Source organism: Frieseomelitta varia, unplaced genomic scaffold (assembly GCF_011392965.1).
Source record: "Frieseomelitta varia isolate USP_RPSP 00005682 unplaced genomic scaffold, Fvar_1.2 scaffold_165, whole genome shotgun sequence".
NCBI classification, from domain to species: domain Eukaryota; kingdom Metazoa; phylum Arthropoda; class Insecta; order Hymenoptera; family Apidae; genus Frieseomelitta; species Frieseomelitta varia.
This window is the reverse complement of record NW_025109361.1, coordinates 338,525-359,001: the sequence shown is the minus strand read 5'-3', so window position 1 is coordinate 359,001 and position 20,477 is coordinate 338,525. Positions and strand designations below refer to the sequence as shown.

The 20,477-nt window shown below is 49.2% G+C and overlaps 1 protein-coding gene across 4 annotated transcripts in view; it reads right to left on the bottom strand.

The window, feature by feature from the left end:
- Nucleotides 1-20,477, bottom strand: part of LOC122538499 — a 175,760-nt gene that overhangs the window by 33,850 nt on the left and 121,433 nt on the right. For all 4 annotated transcript variants that reach the window (XM_043672638.1, XM_043672639.1, XM_043672641.1 and 1 more), the window contains 5 exons: nt 19,290-19,602; nt 17,998-18,240; nt 17,741-17,895; nt 16,800-17,669; nt 14,982-16,718 (listed from right to left, as the gene is read on the bottom strand). In XM_043672638.1, coding sequence (XP_043528573.1) covers nt 14,982-16,718; nt 16,800-17,669; nt 17,741-17,895; nt 17,998-18,240; nt 19,290-19,602 — 3,318 coding nt within the window. The remainder of the gene's footprint in view (nt 1-14,981; nt 16,719-16,799; nt 17,670-17,740; nt 17,896-17,997; nt 18,241-19,289; nt 19,603-20,477) is intronic.

Genomic DNA, 20,477 nt, shown 5'->3' with positions numbered 1-20,477 from the left:
AAAAAAAAAAAAAAAAGAAAAAAGAAAAGAGGAGGCGAGAGGAATGATAAACACGTTCGAGTTTAACACGTTTAACGTATACTGCAACACGTAAATACGCGAGACACTGGTTGCTGGCGGCAAGAAGCGGAAATAAATACGGCCGTCGCGTTGTAACGTGTAAACGTTAAATTAACCGGTTAAATATTCGTTTGATCCGACAGTTAAATAACAACCTACCACATGGTGTACATACAATGTAGTTAGGAGATTGGGAGGAAGAGCGCGCGTACTGGATAAAAGAGAGAGGGGAGGGGGGAAGACGAAGAAAGAAACACGCGTACGCGGTGAATTCGCGGGGAGGGAGCGGAAGGGGGTGGGGGGAGGGAGGTAAGGATGAGAGTGAAGAGAAGAAGGAAGATACGAGACGATCACGCATCGTTACGTACCGAATAGCTAGGACGTGAATACGACTATTCATAGATCGGCCGCGAATCGGCAATAAACCCGGCGACAAATCTCGATCGTCGACTCCGATAAATAAAGCGTCCTTGCGCGATACTCTATGAGAATCACGAAGCACGACAAATAGAGTACGAGCCCGCGAGGAGAGTCGGCGAACGAAAGACACGCTCGCTTTGCCGTTCTTTCTTGCCTATTGCGGCCGTATCGAACGGATAGTTCCCAGGCTTCGCTTGCTCGGTTACTTCTTAGGCTACGTAAACCGATTCCCCTGAAACTAGCCGTCCTATACCTATCTACAGACCGTATCGAGCGCCTGTACATATACATGTATACGTGCACGTCCGATGGATGGGTTAATTAAAACGGGTACACGTGGAAAGCCAGAGACGTCAGTCTGCTTGCTTGGGTCGAACGGTTTTTCCACGCGAGCTATCCTCGTGGTCGGTGAAACTTAAAATTCAACGGGCTCGAGCGTATAATGGGCGTCGCTAATTTCGCTTATCCGGTCGGTTGATGGACATTGTCGAGAAGAAACGGAACGATTCTCGAGCGGTTTGCTGCGTCAGAGGCAACGATCAATATTTTATTTCCCCAACGAACGGCGACTAGTAGATGATTCTTTGTTCGAAGGTACGTTGTTGCAAGGCTTCCAGAAGAAGCGGTGGACACGAGAAGCCTTCGAACAGGTAATGCCTCGATATTCATACGCGTTCTTTCTCAAAGCTTCGTCTGTCACGTTGTCCCGGCAAAACATTGAATATTTTCTCGATGACTCTACTTTCCGATCTACTGCCATTCCACTAGCATCGCAGAGAAGCAAAGAAATCGTTTTCGAACTCGGTCCCGAGTTTATAGTTTCTTTTACAATACGTGTCCGCCCGTAGAACCAACATGTTAGGCAGAGCATGTTCAGGTCACGGTCGAAAATCGGTCGTGATGGCGATCAATTGTGAACTTTGATCGCCTAGAGAACCATGTCCACTGTTAATTCGTTCCGAGGATCTTTTTTGCGACTGGATCACTCAAGACCTGTGGCCCGCGACAAGAAAACCGTACACGCGTTCATCCATCAGTGTCAAGCGGAAAGCTCGTTGGCCGATAAACTTTCTACTTATCGTACAATACACGCAAGCAAATATGCCTCCGATAGAAGGCGCATCAGTGAAGCCACTCTGTATCTTTTTATCAGGTGAAAATGAACGAAGCGATAACTGCTTCTTTTTCTTTTCTATTGGTGCACGCCTCCTTGACTACTCTTCCTGCGTGAACCCACGACCCTCCTCGACGTGCCTTGAATCGCGAACGAACGGTTATTACCAATTGCGCTCTAATGAACCGACTCTCGCTTCCTACGTGCAACCTACGTCTCCTTTGCACGATAAATCGGCAAAATTCCGCTTCCCGTCACTTCTTAACTTGAATCATATCGCGCGAGTATTGTACAAACCGATGACTGTGCGAACTGTGTTTCTCGAAATCCCAACGCACAAGTGGTTATAGATTACGTCGAAAGATACGGAAGATACACAGATGAGGTTCGATGATATGTTAGATCAGAGTGAAATCCAAAGTCTGAGATAAGATTGAGTTCTACGGGTTTACGTTGTATTTACAAAGAGAACGATATACGTGACCAAAGAGCATTCGCTCGGAATTATAAGTTAATACGTCCACCAGCTCTATTCTCTGCGTATTCTCTGTTTTTATTTTCTCCTTTCCTCTACGGACGTGACATTTCCAGCGAGAGAGAGATTGGTAAGGGTTCGTTGAACCGAATCTGACATTTGGCCACGTACCTCCGTATCCGAAATTTGTTGCTCCCGAAGACCATCGTGCCGATACTGCCCACGACGTTGTAAATGTTCAGATTCAACATCTGTCCATCGGCCGTGTGCTCGTGTCGCTGCGTTACAAACACCTCAGCTCATCGTATCTCCCGCTCGCTGGGGGATGCTATCCACTCGCGTTTTCGCCTTCCTTTGTGCCCCGTCACCGTACAACTAATCACACATTTGTCAACATCCCCTTAATCCCCGCTTCACTTTCTTCGGGTACTCCGTTTTGAACAGGAAGGAAAGCAGTCGGGGAACAACGAGAACGACGGACAAACCACGATCGAATCGCGTTCACGTATCGACGATACCGCTGCCTCTCTGCCGAGAGTGTTGACAGCTGTCATCGACTTTTCAAAGGAAAGATCGCGACACGACACAAACGCCACGAACGCTGTCAACGGAATGACTGGGGAGTCACGGGTCGCGGACGTCGACGCGGCGTTCAGAGTGGGGAAAGGCGAGCAAGCGAGAGGGAGATAGAAAGGCGTCGGAGCGGCGGACAAGGACGGAACAGGCGACGTGGTCCGAAGATGCACGAAGCGGATCGAGGGCCCAGGATCGTGGGGCCCAAACGAGGGACGAACGCGCCACGACAGGTCAACGTGTCTCATTATCTTCCCCTGTGATCTGAACCGGCAAACTGTACGCATGTAAATAGTACGGGGAACGCTCATGCTCGCACCCCTGAATCACATTAACGCCGTTGACAGGTCTACCCGACTACTACCGTGCTACGGTGGAAACGGCACGAGATGTATCTGGCTAGGGAACCGGTTTAATTTGATGTCTAAAGAGCGACTAATAAACTCGGAGATGTGTAATTCGCTCTTTTCTCGATTGCCTTTCGTTTGGCGATGACGCGGCCGTGCCCTGTGCCTCGAATTCGAATCTTCCGTGCGGGGATGAAGCGGGTACTTGAGTGGGATGGCGGAGTTTAACGTATTGGTTGTCATATACGCGTATCATATTCAATACACGTGTATGTATCGTATATATCGATTTGACTTCTCGTCAGTAGTCAATACATTTGTATTGTTTGCTTCAAGTCCAAGTCAACAGTTTGTATGATAATATACATACATAAACTATTAACTTGGATTTGGAGCAAGCAATACAAATATATGCTACTGACGAGAAGTTAAATTCCTTATATATATATATATATATACATATATGTATACATACGAATATATCGAACTGGTTTTTAACGTTACAGAAATCATGGAAGCTACATCGTTCGTACTTTAAATCGTTCAGCTTGTCGGTAAACAACAAGCATTTACGAATTAATTCTTAAATGGGCGGTTGGTCCATGGATTATTACACGCTACGGACCGGTGATTCGCAAGTTGCAACATCTCGAATCATAACTCGTTTCCTAGGAGGACAACGTCCGTGAGTTACGGCCACGGCGGGGCACAAGCCGCGAATGCTGTAATTTATATGTTACAACTGCCGAAGTTGCGAAGCGAGAGTTTACGACAATTCGGAAAAAGGACACCGTGGCTCTCGCCGCTGCCGGTCCAGCAAGAGAACGCTGTAAACGTCATCTCCGTCGATCTGTACCGGCCGCGTGATTATCCTTTTCGCGTAATAAACATGGCCGAGGTATTCATTCGAGGTCGCGATTAAATCTCCGCGGCATCCACGCGGGCTTGAACGCGAGCCCACGTCGGGTCCACGCACACGCCTCGTAATTTACACGAGCCTCGTGCAATCTTCGATCTTCGACAATGCGTCCCGATGATACAAGATCGCGAGGAGCGTCGACAAGGGGTGGCGAGCTAACTTGGACGCTCGCCGCTGCCGATACTGGCCAATTTTATCGACGAATAGAGAAATACGAAGGGAATTTTCTTCTGTTTTCGTTTCTTTTTTTTTCCTCTCTTTTTTCTTATCCACAGGGTCAGAAGTATTCAGAATTATTTGGAACACTTTTTTCTTGACAAAATTGATCTCTTCGTCAAGAGACGAACCGGGATGAAATAGCTTGCGAAGAAACGACAATGTTCAAGAGACGATGCCCAAGAACTGTACGACGAGTTAACTTGTCTCTGCCGGTTAACAGGTTGATCTATTAGCGATGCTAGACGAGATCTAATTTCCATCGACGTCTGACTCGGCCGCCTCCCAACGCGCTGAATCTTTTCTATATACGCGGCACGTCTACGTCTTCCTCGGTACGTTAGCCACGTTTATTAGAAGCGAAGGGCGGTCAGGCGTGTTCAAGCTACGGCCGTACATTTTTAACAGTTTCCTCGATCTGCGAAGGTCCGGTCCTCCTTTTTCGCATTCCCGTGTAATAACAGGCCTGCCCGACGAGATCGAGCGGATCGCGGCTCGTCCCGAGACAGAAAACCGGCACAGCCCGCGGCGATTGTCGTAGGTAAGTGAGTTTGACGCACAACGCCGTTGTATACTTGGCCAAGACCTCTCTCACCTCACCTCCTCTCCTCTTCCACCACCGTGCACACACTTCCAGCTTGTTTCTTCTCTTTCACGCTCTCGATCGATCGAAAATACGAGGCCTCGTTCCTTCTTCCTAGTTTGTTTTCCACCCTCCCCCCCTCTCCATTCACCCGAAACGCTTCGCGAGAACACAGGAAAAACGCGCGTATCGGATGGAAATAACAAGAGACAAAGAGAGAAAGCATCGAACGTTCGCGTCCGCGTCCGATTTGATTGATCGGGTGAAATGCCGTGGCCAGTCGAACGAGTCAAAATAAGGACTTCTACTTATCGCGCGTACAGCCACGCTGGCTGGCATCCTGTCCACGATCTCTCGATGACGAATGGAATTCACGGGGACGGAACGTGAGCCACGATAACATCGCGAGATCCACCGTGGACGACGAGCGGGTCGTGGGTAAAACGAAAGAAGGGAAGGGAAGGGAAGGGGGTAAAAAGAAAAGAAGAAAGAAGGCAGACAAAAAAGAAGGAAGGAAGGAAGGAAGAAAGAAACGAAACAAAACGCGCCCAAGCGAGCCAGTTTCACCTGATTTTTATGGTCGGTCCTGACCAAAAGCTGAGCGCGATGAGTAATATCGAGAGAGGTGTGCTCGTGTACCATGCACCGTTACTTTTTATCCTGCTCACTCCTCTTCTCTCCAGCGAACACAATCGCCCTGGCCCGAAACTCCGTGAGATACGATTTTCGACCAACACGGAGGCGAGCGCGCGTCGTCGTCGGCCGCGTGTATTTGTCCAAGGGACAGCCGGCAGGCCGCGCCGGTCTGGAATTCTATTTTGGCGCCAGTGGGTCCGTGGTTTCGACGCGGACGTCGGACAGGAGGCTGTCTGGAGAGTCGGGCAACTTTCCAAATTCTAGTCCCGAGCGAAGGAACATTTCGTGCGAGCGGAGACGTTTGACAAAGAGGTGGTTATTACGCTGACGTCTTCAACGACTAAAATGTTGCACGCAACGTTTCTATAAATAAAAGCCAGCTTGTGTGCTTGTTACAGCGCGCGAGGTTACGCCCTACGTGAGTTTCGCTCGTTTCTCGAGGAAGTCGGTATTATTTTCAACGTTGTGTTCAGCCGACGCTGGACGCGAGCCAAATATCTGGAATCGAAGAGATACTTCGCGATTCGACGCGACGAATGTATCGTTGGCGGTGGAGAACTTGTGCAAAAGTTACGCGCACAGGGTTATGGGAAGAGCCGCGAGGGCAACCAGAGTCGTTGAAATGCACGACACATTGCAAAGTGGCGAGGCTTGTACCCATTTATCAATGGAGCGGTTATCGGCGCACTTCCGCGACCAGCTGGAAAAACGACGCGGTAGAAAGTGCGTTTATACTTCGCTCTCGTTCCGCAGCGAGCGGAATGACAGATTACGAGAACCAGGGCAATGCTGCCTACCTCGCTTCGCGCAGATATTTTTCTTATCATAATAGTCGAAGGCGCAGACGCTCCGGCGAAAGTTTGCCTCCTCGAGGCAAACCGCTAATAGGCATCCAAAAAAGATAAATTCCTCGATCCACCGAGAATCGAGATTGCGTTAAAAACTTTATTACGTTAAAAATTTATGTTTCTCCGCGACGACGTTCTTCAATATCAAAAAAGATATTCAGCCCTCGTCGATCTTCGCGAGTCTACGCTTTCAAAATGAATTAGTCGATATATGTCCCTCGTGATGGACGTGACGTACGAATATTTGCAAGACACTCGATCGAGAATCGCTAATACAGCTCGAGCCAGCTCGAGCACAGGTAAAACCATCTGACTTTTGCTCGGTGATGTCACTCGCTATTCCGAACGCTGCTAGCTAATACTTTTAATGTAACTGTCGTGCACGCGCGATCGCTATTCCGGTCGACTCGCGACCCTGGATCATCGTATGCGGGCTCAATCGTCCATTTCAGCTGCTATTGATGCCTAACGAACAGGCGGCGAACAGGCGAAAGAAAAACAAACTGCGAATCAAACGTTAGCGTACTCGTCCATTAATTTTATCATGCGTCCTTTCATCTGTCGGATTTTTAGTCTGATAAATTCACCTACGGCGCCGTGTAATTTCGCAGAGCGACGACGTTCATCACGGTGCGCCGTCGATCAGATCGAGATCTGCGTCGCGAACATCACAATCTGGTCGATGACATCTGGTCTCTCGTCGACTCGCTTTGGGACTTTCCATTCACGTTTGCACATCTACTTTTTCCTTCCTTTTTTCTTTCTTTCTTTTTCTTTTTGTATCGCAAGCTGCATTTCGTACAAAGAATATTCGTCGGTCCATTGATCACTTCGGTCGAGATCGTCGATACATATTTACAATGATTGTTCGCCAGATGACTTTTGCCTGCCATCTGTTTGCCAAACGTCCGGCTCGGGTAAGCCGACGAGATATTCGTCGTGTTATTTCTCGAACTGAAATCTGCAAGTTCAGCCACGGGTCTGGCTGGTAATTGTAATGCAAACAGCCGAGTGTCCAACACGTTGCACATCGCAGACAACGGAACGATGGAAACACGCGTAAGCCCTCGTCACGTTCGACTCTCGCGGATTGCTGCAAACTCTATTACGATAATACCACAACCCTCGGGTCGGGTTTATGCGGGTCGTTCCGCGATTTGCATCATACTTGGAGATTGTCTCGCGAGAACACTCGGATCGAGGATACTCAAGTTCCAACCAGAGGAATTTATCATCTCTCTGGTTTAAATTCTGCCCGCTGGCATCGGTCGCGGTTAATTTACCCCGAATCTACGCTCTTGAATAAACTTCTAACCGACATATTTATCGTTCCCCATTCACTTCCACGCTGTTACTCATATCCCGAATACTCTGAAATAGTCTTGCAAATTCCACGTGGAATTTATTCCACGAATCTTGTATTCTTTATATATCAGAAGTGGGATAAGACTCACACGGCTTAGTTTAAACAGTCTAATTCTAAATGAAATAAACTATATTTAACAAATAATAGTGATAAGTTATACACAAATTAGTGACTCGCAACGATGGGATGGCTCGCTTACGTCGCTCATCTGGTACCAAGAAAAAGAAAGGGAAGCACCGATCGAGATCTAATTTAAGATCGGACGAACTGTAGCGCTTTTGGATGAACGTCGAAAATATACAAGTGTATAAATTGTATAGTTGTTTATATTTCTTCACATACACGCGCCTGAGGCGTTTATCAAGACTCGCAAGAAATAGTCGGCCACCAGCCTCAGAGCTTCCAACGTTCAATCACGTCATTTCTCGTTATTCTCGTCTAAACTTCTGGAATTCGAATTTCCGGAATCGCGTCATTCTATTTATATCGCAGCGTACGCGTTTCGTTCTTAGGACGTGGAGAGGACGAGCAACGTCCTCCGTAGACCAGCGGAGGACCCGTGATCTCTCTGCGGTTTGACGGCTGGTTTTCCTGCAGGTGCAACAACAGTCGCGGTTATATTCCTGGCCACCGATGTCACTGAACCTCGGGGGTAATTTTCCAGAGACTGGCGGTCAACGATTTTCTCCGCGCCGTGTCCCGAGAGGTCGGTGAAACGTCGCGGACGTTTATGCGCTCCTTCTATCGCTCGTTCATCGCCGGATCAGTCGACTCCGGCGAACGCGCCAGAAACTTTACGATCCGGAGCCTTTATTGCAGAACAGTTTGACCGCACGTGGCTTCGCGAACAATCGTTGGTCTCGGAAGCGCCCAGGTCTAATATGCTTTTTGCCCCGGCCGTTTGCCAGCTCCTGGACCATCCATTGTAATAATAAAACCGTTCCGTTGGAAACACGTGGCTTCAGTTGGAAACAGGGGAGGGCTCGCTTCCACGAATCAAGTCGTTTTTCTATCTATTAAGATATTCGCGGCGGAACTTCGGATTTTGACCGACGAGTCGCGGCTGTCGTTTAATAAGCGAGACACGCTTGGCTGTTGCGTTGATAATGACGTTCCATTTAGCTTCGCTATTTTCCTTTCCTCGCGTTTGCGTGGAAACGATTCGCTCGACGGGTTAACGGAAAACACAAGGATAAATGTCGAGTCAAAGGACACACCGAGAGGACAGGGAGGGGAAAAAAGTAAAACCAGCGAACCTGCAGTGAAAGCTGCAGAAAGCAAAACACCTCCGAGGTAACGGTGGGCCTTATCGAGCGTCGACACGGTGAATTGATGTTAACAGGAGCCAATTAAACGGAACGCCGGCGAAACTGGACTGCTTGACTGAACGGAACGATGGAAGGCGGGCTTCGTTCGAACGTAGGTGGTGCACGTGTTTACCCAGGTGCAAGGGCCACGTAGATACTTTTTCCTTCTTCTTTTTTCTTTTTCTTTTTTTACGATGGAATTAGCCTCGATCGAGGCTCGAATATTTCGTCGGATGGTCCACGTGTTCTAACGGTAAATTGAGCTTGGTTAATAATGTCGAGCAATTTAACCATTTACTCGTGAGATAAAGTGTCGTGAGTGAAGATACCGTTCCTCGAGACGCTCCCGTGACTCCGTGTCCGGTGTCCGTCAGTCTCGACTCGCTGCCCATTGTCTCTCCGTTCGTTGTTGTCATTTCTGTCCCCTGTCACTTGCTCCTTATTCTCCCGGGGCTCTCTCCGGCGCAGCTATTTCCCCGTCAACGACGGAACAGCGACGCTTCGCTCGGAACGAAGTCGGTGCCGGGACGTGGACGCTCGTCCACAGCCAGCAAATTACGTTACATAACTATGTTTTGAGAACAGACTAGATTTTCGACAGTTTGGATCGTGATATGATCTATCAGCCTTTTATATATTTCTATGAAATTTGTATAACACCAGTAAAGGAAATATTTAATTTAAGAAGATTTGTTGTATTTCTAAATAAAATTACGTTCAATCTACTGCTTCATATATTTTTATTTTCCTTTTTTTTTTTAACTAGACTAGATTTTTGACCTCAATTAATACAAACAGAGATAAGAGACAGAGTGCTGGTAATTTCGAAAATATAGGAAGACGAAGGAAACGCGTAGAGAAGGTGATGATCGAGGTTAACGAGGAACAAGAAGAAACTCGTTACGCAACAAATCGCTCGAATCAATATCTATCCGCGTAAAAGCTGCTTATAAAACGACCCATCAGAAAAGTCTGTAATCATTATATCACGACCGGCGTATATATACATATATCTGTTCCAATATGTATGTCTGGCTATCTGAGAAATGTTCGAACAGGCTCCCGCGGTAGGCGTTTCCGTTCTTCGAAACGCACAGCAGAAAGCACACTGTCGATTAGGTATACCAATTCGGCCTTTTAAAAAAAATCAATCTAACCAGACGTTAAAGATTTCATAACGTTACAGCAATGTGGTCGGCTGCGTCGAGTGAAACGAAAGAGAAAAGAAGGAAAAGAAAAAAATGGAGCTACTTGCACGTTGCACAGTGTACGAATCTTACTTTTGCCCGAACTGTCCGCGTACAATTATGAAATCCCAAAACAACGTGACGCACTTTCTTTTCGTCGGATGTTAAACGGCTGGTTAACGAAAGCGTGTACGCTACCAGTATTACCACTGTCGCTTCTAGACCCGCTTAGAATTAGTCAGAATTGCATGCAATTGACCTCGTTCCTTGGCGAGTCGTCAAACGAGTCTTGCCACGCATCGGAGGACGCAAGGGAGGACGTTACCAGTTGTTGGTGGAAGGCTGGTTCAAAGGAGAGTGTATCATTGTGCTCGACTTTTCGTTCGACGAAAGTACTATACTTCTGCCGTCACGCCAGAACGACTGGCGTCGTTCTCATTTCAATTATCTGCCGATAATTAGCAGACACGACGCGTTACGATGCAGCTTCTTGCATGATCGTGTGAACGATCGAATGGTGCTTCGAAGGCTATACGTTGTCGATAATAAAATATCATTCAGCGATGTAGCACTTTTTCATTTTTATTAATTTCATCGAACGAGTGGATTATCTTTATGATTCACATCCGTGTAGATAGAGCGTTTAATTAAAAGTACATATGGTATATCGAACGATGATGCGCACTCGTGTTTCTCTAACGAGATCGAGAACCGATAAATGTAACTACGTTTGATAAATACAGATATTTTGCAGATAACCAATCCGGCGTCGCTCGAACTGCAAATAAAATTCTCTAGTTTCGAAATTCACGTATCGAACGAGTTGAATATATATTGAAAAGAAACGTGCGATAAATCTTTCCACGATCGACCGTTGAACACTCTCTTTAGCGGTTAGAGGTCAGATTGTTTAATCATAATCGAAATCAAGCAATGTCTATAGCCGTGACGTAATAATTCATATTTGTCAAAGACTTTTAAAATCGTTCTCGGATATCTATCGTTGCTAAAAACGTTGATTAAATACACACCTTGATAACAACCGTCGTTTATCAGAACACGTTTTACTTGCCCTTTAATAATATTTTAATATTTTTTTCACATTGCGGTATCATATCGAGTGTCTTTAAAAGAATCCCCAGTGTCATTAAAATCCATGTAATTGCACGTTTCTTCGTTCAACTTTCGTGTCAGCGTTCGAGAAAAAAGAAAATTTTTTTCCAATTTCCTTGACGCGAGCAAGTATTCGATTCGAAGCGCGATGGCGACAAAATGAGAGAATGGTCTCGATTCGCGATAATACGATACACACCGTGAGCTTCTTTTTCTTCCTCGGCTATACCCTTACGCGGTGTCATCCGACGTGGCAAAGAGCGGAGGCAACACACAACGACAGGTAACCGGTGTTAAGCGATACCTGGCGTACTCGTCGGTTACCCTGTCGAGGTCGCGGTCTTGCCTCCGTGCAACCTCAGGTGCAGAATCAAACGAGTTTTGCTTGTGCACCGACGAAAAGAAAGGGAGTAAGGTACGATTCGAAGAGCTCGGTTCGAACACCGTGATCCCAGTGACATCTAACCAGACGAGTTTCGCCCGAGTTTGCAGCTTAAAGAATGAAACATTGCTCATTAAAACAATTGGAGGCTAAAGTGGGATCAGTCGCGTGGATCAATCGTGTTCCACATCTGAGAAACCGTCTCCGAAGTAACATTGTTTCCAAGAAATACGCATAACTTGGATCGTCGAACGTGGTACATTGGATATTACTTTTAGTTCGAATAAATTATGGTTCTTTTATTTGAAGTTTTGGACAATAGTTTCAATTCACTGTTCTTTTCCCTCTGAAAGGTTACAATTGTTTTAAAGTCAATTTCCATGGACTGATACGCATATATTCACAGACGTGATCATTAATCTCCTCGAGCATCGAACTCGCAACGGAAAGCGAAACCGCCAGCATAAAGAGTATCGATAACTAAGCTGTGGGTAGTCACGTAATTCCTCGATCAGAGTGGTCTCGAGTTTTTTTTTTTTTTTCTTTTCGAAGAACGTCCTTCCAACGGCTTCGCGCTCGCGTACCAAGTGAAACGTCGATCTATTCCAGGGATTGTTTCAATTTGCGGCAACTGAACCGAGAGAGAGAAAGAGAGAGAGAGAGAGAGAGAGAGAGAGAGAGAGAGACGTTTCCTGCGAAGAAAACATATTTTCTACGCACTCGGGAGGAGCCGAGTGCGAGGCCGTGGCGTACGTAATCGCAATCGCGCGATTAGATTACACCGCCTCGAGTGGTATCCGCGATCTAAATCAGCACATTTTTCCCGCCGGTTCCCGGTGGTTATCCAGATGACTATCGAAGAAAAATTAATTCGCGCGATTTCTCGTGCAACATCGTCTACTACCGTTCCCCGAACGTGCAAGCACAGCTGAGAGAAGATTCGAACGTTGAGTATTGCCGTGTCGTGTTCTGACTCGCTGCACACGGGCATCTCGTTGAACGAGGCCGAATAGTCGACGAATTCTCACGCGTTCTTCCATCCGCACGGTGAAACGAACACAAGCAGTGCCACAGCGAGCATAATCGAGCGCCGAAGAACAGGCTAGCAAACACGCCCGCGTGGTACCACGCGGTAACCTTTTTTCTGACATTTCTGCCTGGTGGCTTTCGGTTTTAGCCGAAAGGTTAAGCCTCCGCTTGAATACCCCGAACGAAGGAAAGAGGGAGAGGTGGCAGGCAAGGAGAATCGGCAACGACGTTGTATACCTGCCAACTTGGTTGTACAGAGAAGATTTCTCTCTCTCTCTCTCTCTCTCTCTCTCTCTCTTTGTCTGGTCTCTTCCTGTCGAAGGTCAGAGCGGAGCGAAGCGTTTGCTCCTCGAACCGTGTCGCGAGGTCGGAATCTCCTTCGTCGGCAGACGATCGCTCGACCGTCACAGAAGCCAACCTGGTCACCCAATCAGAGCGAGAACGAAACAAAAGAAAGGTGAAAAGATTTATCGCTCGGTGAGATCGAGCCTATATCCTGCGCCCTCCGTGAGGTAAACGGACTCTGTCCGGCCGATGAATCTTCGCCACCGTGCAATTACTATTAGTCCATCGTTAATTTTCTTCCACCGCGGTGGAAGAAAATTAACGGAGTCGTTCGGCTACTCGATGTGTAACCAGCGACCGTTGGATTCTCCGATCGGTCAAAGACCCGTCCTGTGACCCAAAAAATCACGGATCGATGGACAAAGAGGCGCTGGGTCACGAAGAATCGCCGCTTCCGTGAAACGCGCTACCACGTTCCTGCCACCGCCGATGAAGCAGGGAGCTTCGTGTGCGATCGACCTTGCCCGAGTTCTTGCTTTTTTCAAGAACGCCGGCACTCACGTCACGAGGAAGCCACTGACAACTTTTTTCCTTCTCGCGACCTCGACTGGTTCCGAGGAGCTAAAACCTCATTCGTTTCGCGATTTCCGTTTCAACCGATCCGCAAATTAACGTTCGACAGATCGCTTCTACGCTTCTTCTGGCAATTGCGCGAGATTTCTCGAGCAATGAACGTTTGCGTCAAGGACGCGACGGAAACAAAAGAAACTCGCCGCGGAGAGAAATGTTGAAAAGAGGGAGTTTGCGATTCCGGAGCTTGTTGAATCTGCGGGGAACGTGACGACTAAAATCAGCGGAGATAAAGTAAAGAGTACCGAGCAGCGATTCGCCGGACTGGCACGACGATGTCGTTTTAAGACTCTCATCGGACGCGATTCAGGGAAAGTCACACGCTCGTAAATCAACGGCGGTAATGGGCACCGTTAGATTTGCAATGATAATCTCATGGTAATGCATACGATTCGGTCGAGCGGACGAACGAGAAAATAATTAACGAGCGAGCCGAACTATCGACATCGCCGGCGTTGATCCCTGGGGATTTACGAGTTCCCGGATTTAAATCCAGCGCAAGAACGAGCATCGAGTGATCTCGTCTGGCTTCGTAGGTTGATAATCCGTCGGTAATTCTTGCCCAACGCTCGTACGAGCTAGTTTCTTTACAGCGTGAATATTTAAAGCTGGTTCGCAAATTTTCTAGCTTTTAACGTTAATCCTTAAGAATTCGCGAGCAAAATCCAATTCCGCAATCTGCGGATTTAGGCCGCAATTCAAGGATATTGTGTCACACGTTCGTAAATTAACGCGCTTTTATCGCATTTCGTAGTTAGACCTGGCGATTAACGCCGATTCTCGAGGAAAAGGAATTTCAGTAAAATCGTTTCGCGTCTTTTCTCAAAGCGGTAAGACCAGAAAAGAAAGCAAACCCCTGTTCGTAGCTTTGATCGATGAAACGACGCGGCGACAAACCGGAGGGATGACCGAAAGTTTTCGCGACGTGGCGCGTCGGGTTCACGAGTGATCTATCGATCTTCGAGAGCCGTTAATAAGCATCCCGTCGACAGCACAGGGTAAGGTGTACCCGCGGTTACCTCTAATTCAACTGATCGATCGCAGGATAAGCGAAACGCACGATGGGACACCGTACGGTATACGTATAATAGACGAGGATCCAGCGAGCGCCAAGCGGCGGCGGCAGCAGCCATTTACCATTCAATTACGCCGCAATTACAGGATCGTGTGCGTTCCGTGGCTCAAACTGTTCGACGATCGCATACCGTGTGCCTTTCTTCGACAGACGTTTCGACCCTCTCTTTCGAGATCTTTAATTGACGACCGTAAAACGAACGGCCCGCGAGAGATCCTCGCGATTACGAAACGCAACGAAAAATTAACGATTAACGTGTAACGTCCGCCGAAAAGCAACGCGGCAGTTCGTCTGGTACTTTTCGCGAACCAACCGATTTCTTCAAACTCGTTAACAGCGACGAAGAATGATGTGACAGAGAAACGACGAGATTCATTGCAAAACAAAATCAAGAAAGAAAATCTCATCAAACTTACCCTTGCAGCGCGTGTGGAGGAGCCGGCCGCGGCGGAGGTGGCAACGATTTCCTGCCCGGTGTGTTCTGTCGCGGCGCAAGAGGCGGAGGAGGTGAACTAGGCGATCCACTGCCGCCGTATCTATCCGTGGGACATTGAGGTTGTGGCTTCTGTTTCGGCGCGTCCATGTATTTGGGTGGCAGGGCGTAGTAGTTCCTCTGTGTTACGTCTCCGTGACGTTGGTGATGATTGGGCACGTATTTCGGCGGCTCGTGGTACTTCTGAGGACTCGACTCTGACGGGAACATTTTAGAATTGGCCTCGTAGCCCGTCTTTACCGGACTACCGATCGTAAAACCGTGGCTTCCGCTTTCCAGATACTTGGATGCGCATTTGGAACTCTCGGAAACAGGCAGATAGTTGGGTCTCGTTGCTTGATTCGACTGATTGCCGCCCGAACCACTTTTGTCAACGTTTTTGGGCACTTGTGGCTGAGGTCTCTGACCAGAAGAGGATTCCAATCTCTGGGCAGAGTCGTTTCTAAGCAAGCCGGAAACGTCGAGTCGCGTGCCGTCCACTCGCATCGATTCTTGCCGAATGATTCTCGGTTCCACGGGTACTTGAGGGGCAGGTCTCTGGTTGCCAGAGTCGCTGTATCGCTGCGAGATGAGATCAGGTAGTTGAGCTGGGGGCCTGCCGGAGAAAGGCCGTTCTTCCGATATTCTCCTGGCTGGCGTTACTCTTCCATTCACCATCAACTTCTGCGTCGACGGGTATCGCAAACTGGATCGACCGGTAGCCACCATTCTGTGCGTGGCGAATCCAGCTGAGACACCGTTCTCCAACACCATCTCGGAATCGACGTGCTTCAGTGCCACGGCAGCTCTGACGAACTGATGTTGTTCCTGCTCCTGGGACACCGACGTTTTCGCCGGCGAATTCGGCGAGGACTTTCCAGATTTTTCGTGATCCCTCTTGGAACCGTGCTTCGACCTTCTCACCGAGTGTCTCTCTAACTTGTGTCTGTCGCAAGATCTGTCGCGAATCTTTGCCTCCTCAGACTGGTGGTGAGCATTGCCAGTGGTGAGCTTGCGCTGATTCTCGGTGAAACAGTCTTCGCTGAGCTCAGGCGGAGGAGGCGGCAACGGATCGTCGCAATCGTGAACTTCGTTCTCGGTCACTGTTGGAGGAGACGGCGGTGGTAAATCGGGACTGGGTACGCGATCGTTGTAAACGTTTCTCAAGTGTGGCTTCTTCGGTGGTCTCTCTGGCACCCAGTCGTCGATCGATATAGCTGGCCCAACTATCACAGGACCCAGCAAGTCCGTGGAAAGACTACCACAGCTGTTGCTGTGCTGATGCTTCGGACTCGACAGCTCTCCGTTACCCTGGTTCTGATTCCTATTCCCGTTTTCCCGCCAGGTGCCACTGGCGTAATCGGAAGCGGAACTGGCTCGCCTCGAGGAAGGCGGTCTAGGACGAGGTGGTGGTTGAGGCGGAGGACTTTGAGGCGCTGGTGCTGTTCCTTGGGCCAATTGCGGCTCCGATCTCCAAGATGCCTGGTGATGTCTCTCGTAGAAAGAAAGTAGAGCTTTCTTCTGTATGGCTTTTAACGTTGGGTCGGAGACTCTGTGGCGCTTTTCTGGGTCCAGATAAGTGTAACGCATCTGCTGCTGTTGCTGTTGCTGTTGCTTCTCTAACTCGTTTATGCGCTCCGCCACTGATATCTGTGGTTGCTGAGACAATGCTGGCGCCATTCTAAAAGAAAAGACAAAAATTCAATAAAGAACTTTCGACGAGGAATCCTAGGGAAAATAACACGTGGAATGACAATAATACCTTGAGGATTGCGTAGATTCCTGAGGCTGAGTAGTGCTAACAGGATACAGCTTGCGTTGGTTTCGTTCAGGATCCAAGTACAGTACACTTTCCGAATGATGTCTCTGCGGAGTCTGAACTCTGGCGCTGTGAGCGATCAACTGTTTGCTACATGGATGCCCGTTAGTCTGGCTAACGTCCGACATCGATCCGTGGATAGGATTCCAATTTTCCGGACTCTGAGGTGTCGTGGCACCGACGTGCTGACGCATCGGACTCTGTGGCATTGGTTGAGCCAACGAACCGTACTTGTCACCCTCGATCCTCACCGAATTGTCCCACTGAGAACCCGACTGAGACTTATCCACCAGCGATTCCTCGTCGATGTTCGACTCTTGCCACTTGCTCTCTCGAACGCTCGGCGAAACGTCCACTACGTTGGTCGACGCGTTGCAATGACTGATCACAGCCGGCAAGCTGGATCTGCCCTGGCTCTGCTTGTTGCGATCGTTCATCGAAACTTGCCACTTGTCCGGCCATTTCTCGCTGAGTCTGCCCTTGGTCGTCGGGGACAGACCACTGGTGCTGACGTCGCTCATAGATCCTTGCCACTTGTCGTGGCAGCCGTTGTTGGGCTTCTGAGGCAAAATTCCACCGTTCATGCTGCTCACGTCCGACATCGATCCGTGGTGCCAGCGATCCGAGGCGCCTTGTCGAGCCGGCAAACCACTGGACACGCTCACGTCCGACATTGACCCGTGCCATTTCAGAGTTTCGCTGCTCGAGGCGCTTCCGCTGGACGTCGTCACCACGCTGTCTCTTCCTTCTCTGGATGTGTCCTCCCAAGTGGAGGTTGGTCTCTGCGCTACTGCCTCGCTGTCTCTTCTCAACCTGAATCGATCGATCCGAGCGTGAACGTCACGACAGACGAACTATCGAATAATTATCAAGTATCGTCGTACCTGTCGAGGAACGGAGTGTTTGTCGTCGAGTCAACGCTGGAAACATAACTGTGATAACCTTCGGATTGTGCGTAGCTAGCTTGCTGAGAATGCTGCACCCTCGTGTACTCTTCAAGACCCGCTTGCGTCAGGGTTGCCTCTCTGTAAATGTCCACCTGCGAAAGGGCAATCCAATCAGTGGATCGACTGATCCGTCGGCGAGAGACGAACAACAAAAAAGGAAAAGAAAAAAAGAAAAGAAAAATATGAAGCGTTACCTGGGACACCTGAGGATCTTGATAGCTCCTAACGTAGGCTTCCAAATCGACGTGGCTGAGGGTCTGAGAGATTTGTTGTTCACGTTCAGGGGGCGATGGCACCACGTACTCCGCATCGCCCAGAGCTTTGCCCTCGCGGTCCACGCGAGGCCACAATCTCGGCTCCTCCTCCACGGTGGTTCTGCTCCGCGACTCGAAAGTCTCCGCCGGGATCTTCTCGCAGCGTTCCATCACCGTTTTCAACTGCAACAGGAAGAGGAGACGGGTTGATTCTTCCTCCAGAGTGACGAGTTCGAAACGCTTTCTCGTTCGTCCGTGTTCGCGTCCAGCGAACGAGCGAGCCAAGTGAGTAGCTGCGTAATCGATTGCGCAATCAGCGCAGACCGCGCGCGCATTTGCCTGGTCCGGAGCGCAACGGAGTAATTGAACTTAAGCTGGATTCCGCGTTTTTACCGCCAGCGAGCCGCTCTTCCCATCGAGTGTCAGCGTAATGCGTTTCGCTTTAAAATAAACCACCGGGCAACGAGCTAATTACCGTACCGCGGCAAAAACCATGTCCAGCTAATAAGGAAGTCCTAAATCGAGCAAAAGGAAAGTTTCGAGTGCGTTAGCGTTCCCGCGTCGTGGCGGGAATTCGTTGGAATTCGACGTCGAGAGAGTTTCGAGAGGAGACCGTGATCGGGGCGCAACAGCGCCTCGTCTCTCTCTCTCTCTCTCTCTCTCTCTCTCTCTCTCTCTCTCTCGAAATTGCTGGCCTACTTTTCAGGAAGTGGTCGGCGCAACCACGGCGGCGATTATGTCACCGTGAGAGAGACAGAGAGAAAGGAGGGTGCGGGTGTGGAAGATTAATTATACGCGTCGTTTTAGGGCGTAGCGTGATTTACCAAGGTTCCGCCGTTCTTACCAAAGCTACCGTCGATGTTTTAACGCGACACGTTCGTCCAATTAGGCTTCCCTCGACCGGTCGGTTCTGCATGCGCACGGAACGCACGTCGCCGCTGTCCTCTCGTGCAACATTTCCCGTGCAACCGGCACGGAACACGCTGAAAATGGCGCGATAAGGCCAGACTGGCCGGTGTGGCTCGTGACTCGTTAACACCGTCGAAAGTGCTTCGCCTCTTTGCAAATGAGTTTACAATTTCGTAACCGGTGCGACGCGAGGGAATGCTCGTGTGCTGCAGGCAAGTAACGTACGTACGTACGTACGTGCATAGAGATCCGATGAATCGGGACGCTTTAGATTATCGATCCGGGGAAAATTCTCACGCGGACGACAAAGATGGATACGTCACCTGCTGCGTGAACGTAGGATTGGGCCTCTTCGTGTGCGGTCTGGTGTACTGGGCAGGCTTCTCCTTCGGGTAGTTGGTATGATCGGTCCAGGATTTGGAACGATGGGATCCACTGTGCCCTGAATTGTGAACGTCCTCGTCAGTGTGCCTCTCCGGCGCGCTTGGCCACGAGGGATACTTTTCGTGGCCAGGTCCATAGCAAACGCCTTTGAGGCTGGACGCGTCTCTGACTGGCGGCGTCGGCGGTGGCGACGCCTCGTCTCTTTCATTGAGAGGGAGCGTGTAACTGTCGAATCCGAGGCTCTCGCTGTACCTGCACGCGCAAACAAGCAAATGCATATGTACAATGTACGTCCGTGGAACATTCAACGCTCGTTGAATCGCGCTCGATCGCCGCACGATGATACAGAAACGTTGGAATGAATCGTTCGCGTGGGAGCAATTATACGCGATCTGCCAACAAATAGCCGGTGATTAGCGCTCTCGCGCGGCCTGATGAATCAGCAGCGGAGACTCTCGACGATGCCGACGAGTAGCTGACCACGCGTCTCTCCTCTCCTCGCTGTCGATGTCATTGAACTACTTTATTAACAGGATGCGTGGCCGCCGCGTAATTTATGGAATGACGAACAAGTTCAACGTAACTGGAAACGCGTATAATCGGGCTATAATTGCGACGTCGTCGTACGCGGATCATGTCCCGGTAACGACGAGACGCCGCGTCGCTCCGAACGCGCCACGTTCGACCTATCGCGAAATCTAAGTGTGCCGAGACTAATACAGCGACCGTCTAATTGGTTGCCAAACGGTATCTCTTATCGCGCCGAGCAAAAAGCTGGCCGATAAAAGAGTCTGCGCGCCAGCTGACCGTGGAAACTCGTTTCACAATGTACACGGGGTTAGAAACAATTCGTTTCGGTGAAACACCGGCGAGGACCGAGTCGAATTCTCAAACAGTCGGCGGAAAGAAACAGGGCTAACTCGAAATCGTATTTTCTTTGGGATTGTGTCGACGGAGATAGGCACAGAACGAGTATCCAAATCTAAAACTGTGCAAACACAGAAACACGACATCCTTAAGACCTTCACATACGTTGAAACATGCACACACATCGAGATTTCTACATCAGAGTGAGTTTACCTATTGACAGATTCACAGATGCCGAGCTACGTACGTTGCAACAGGCA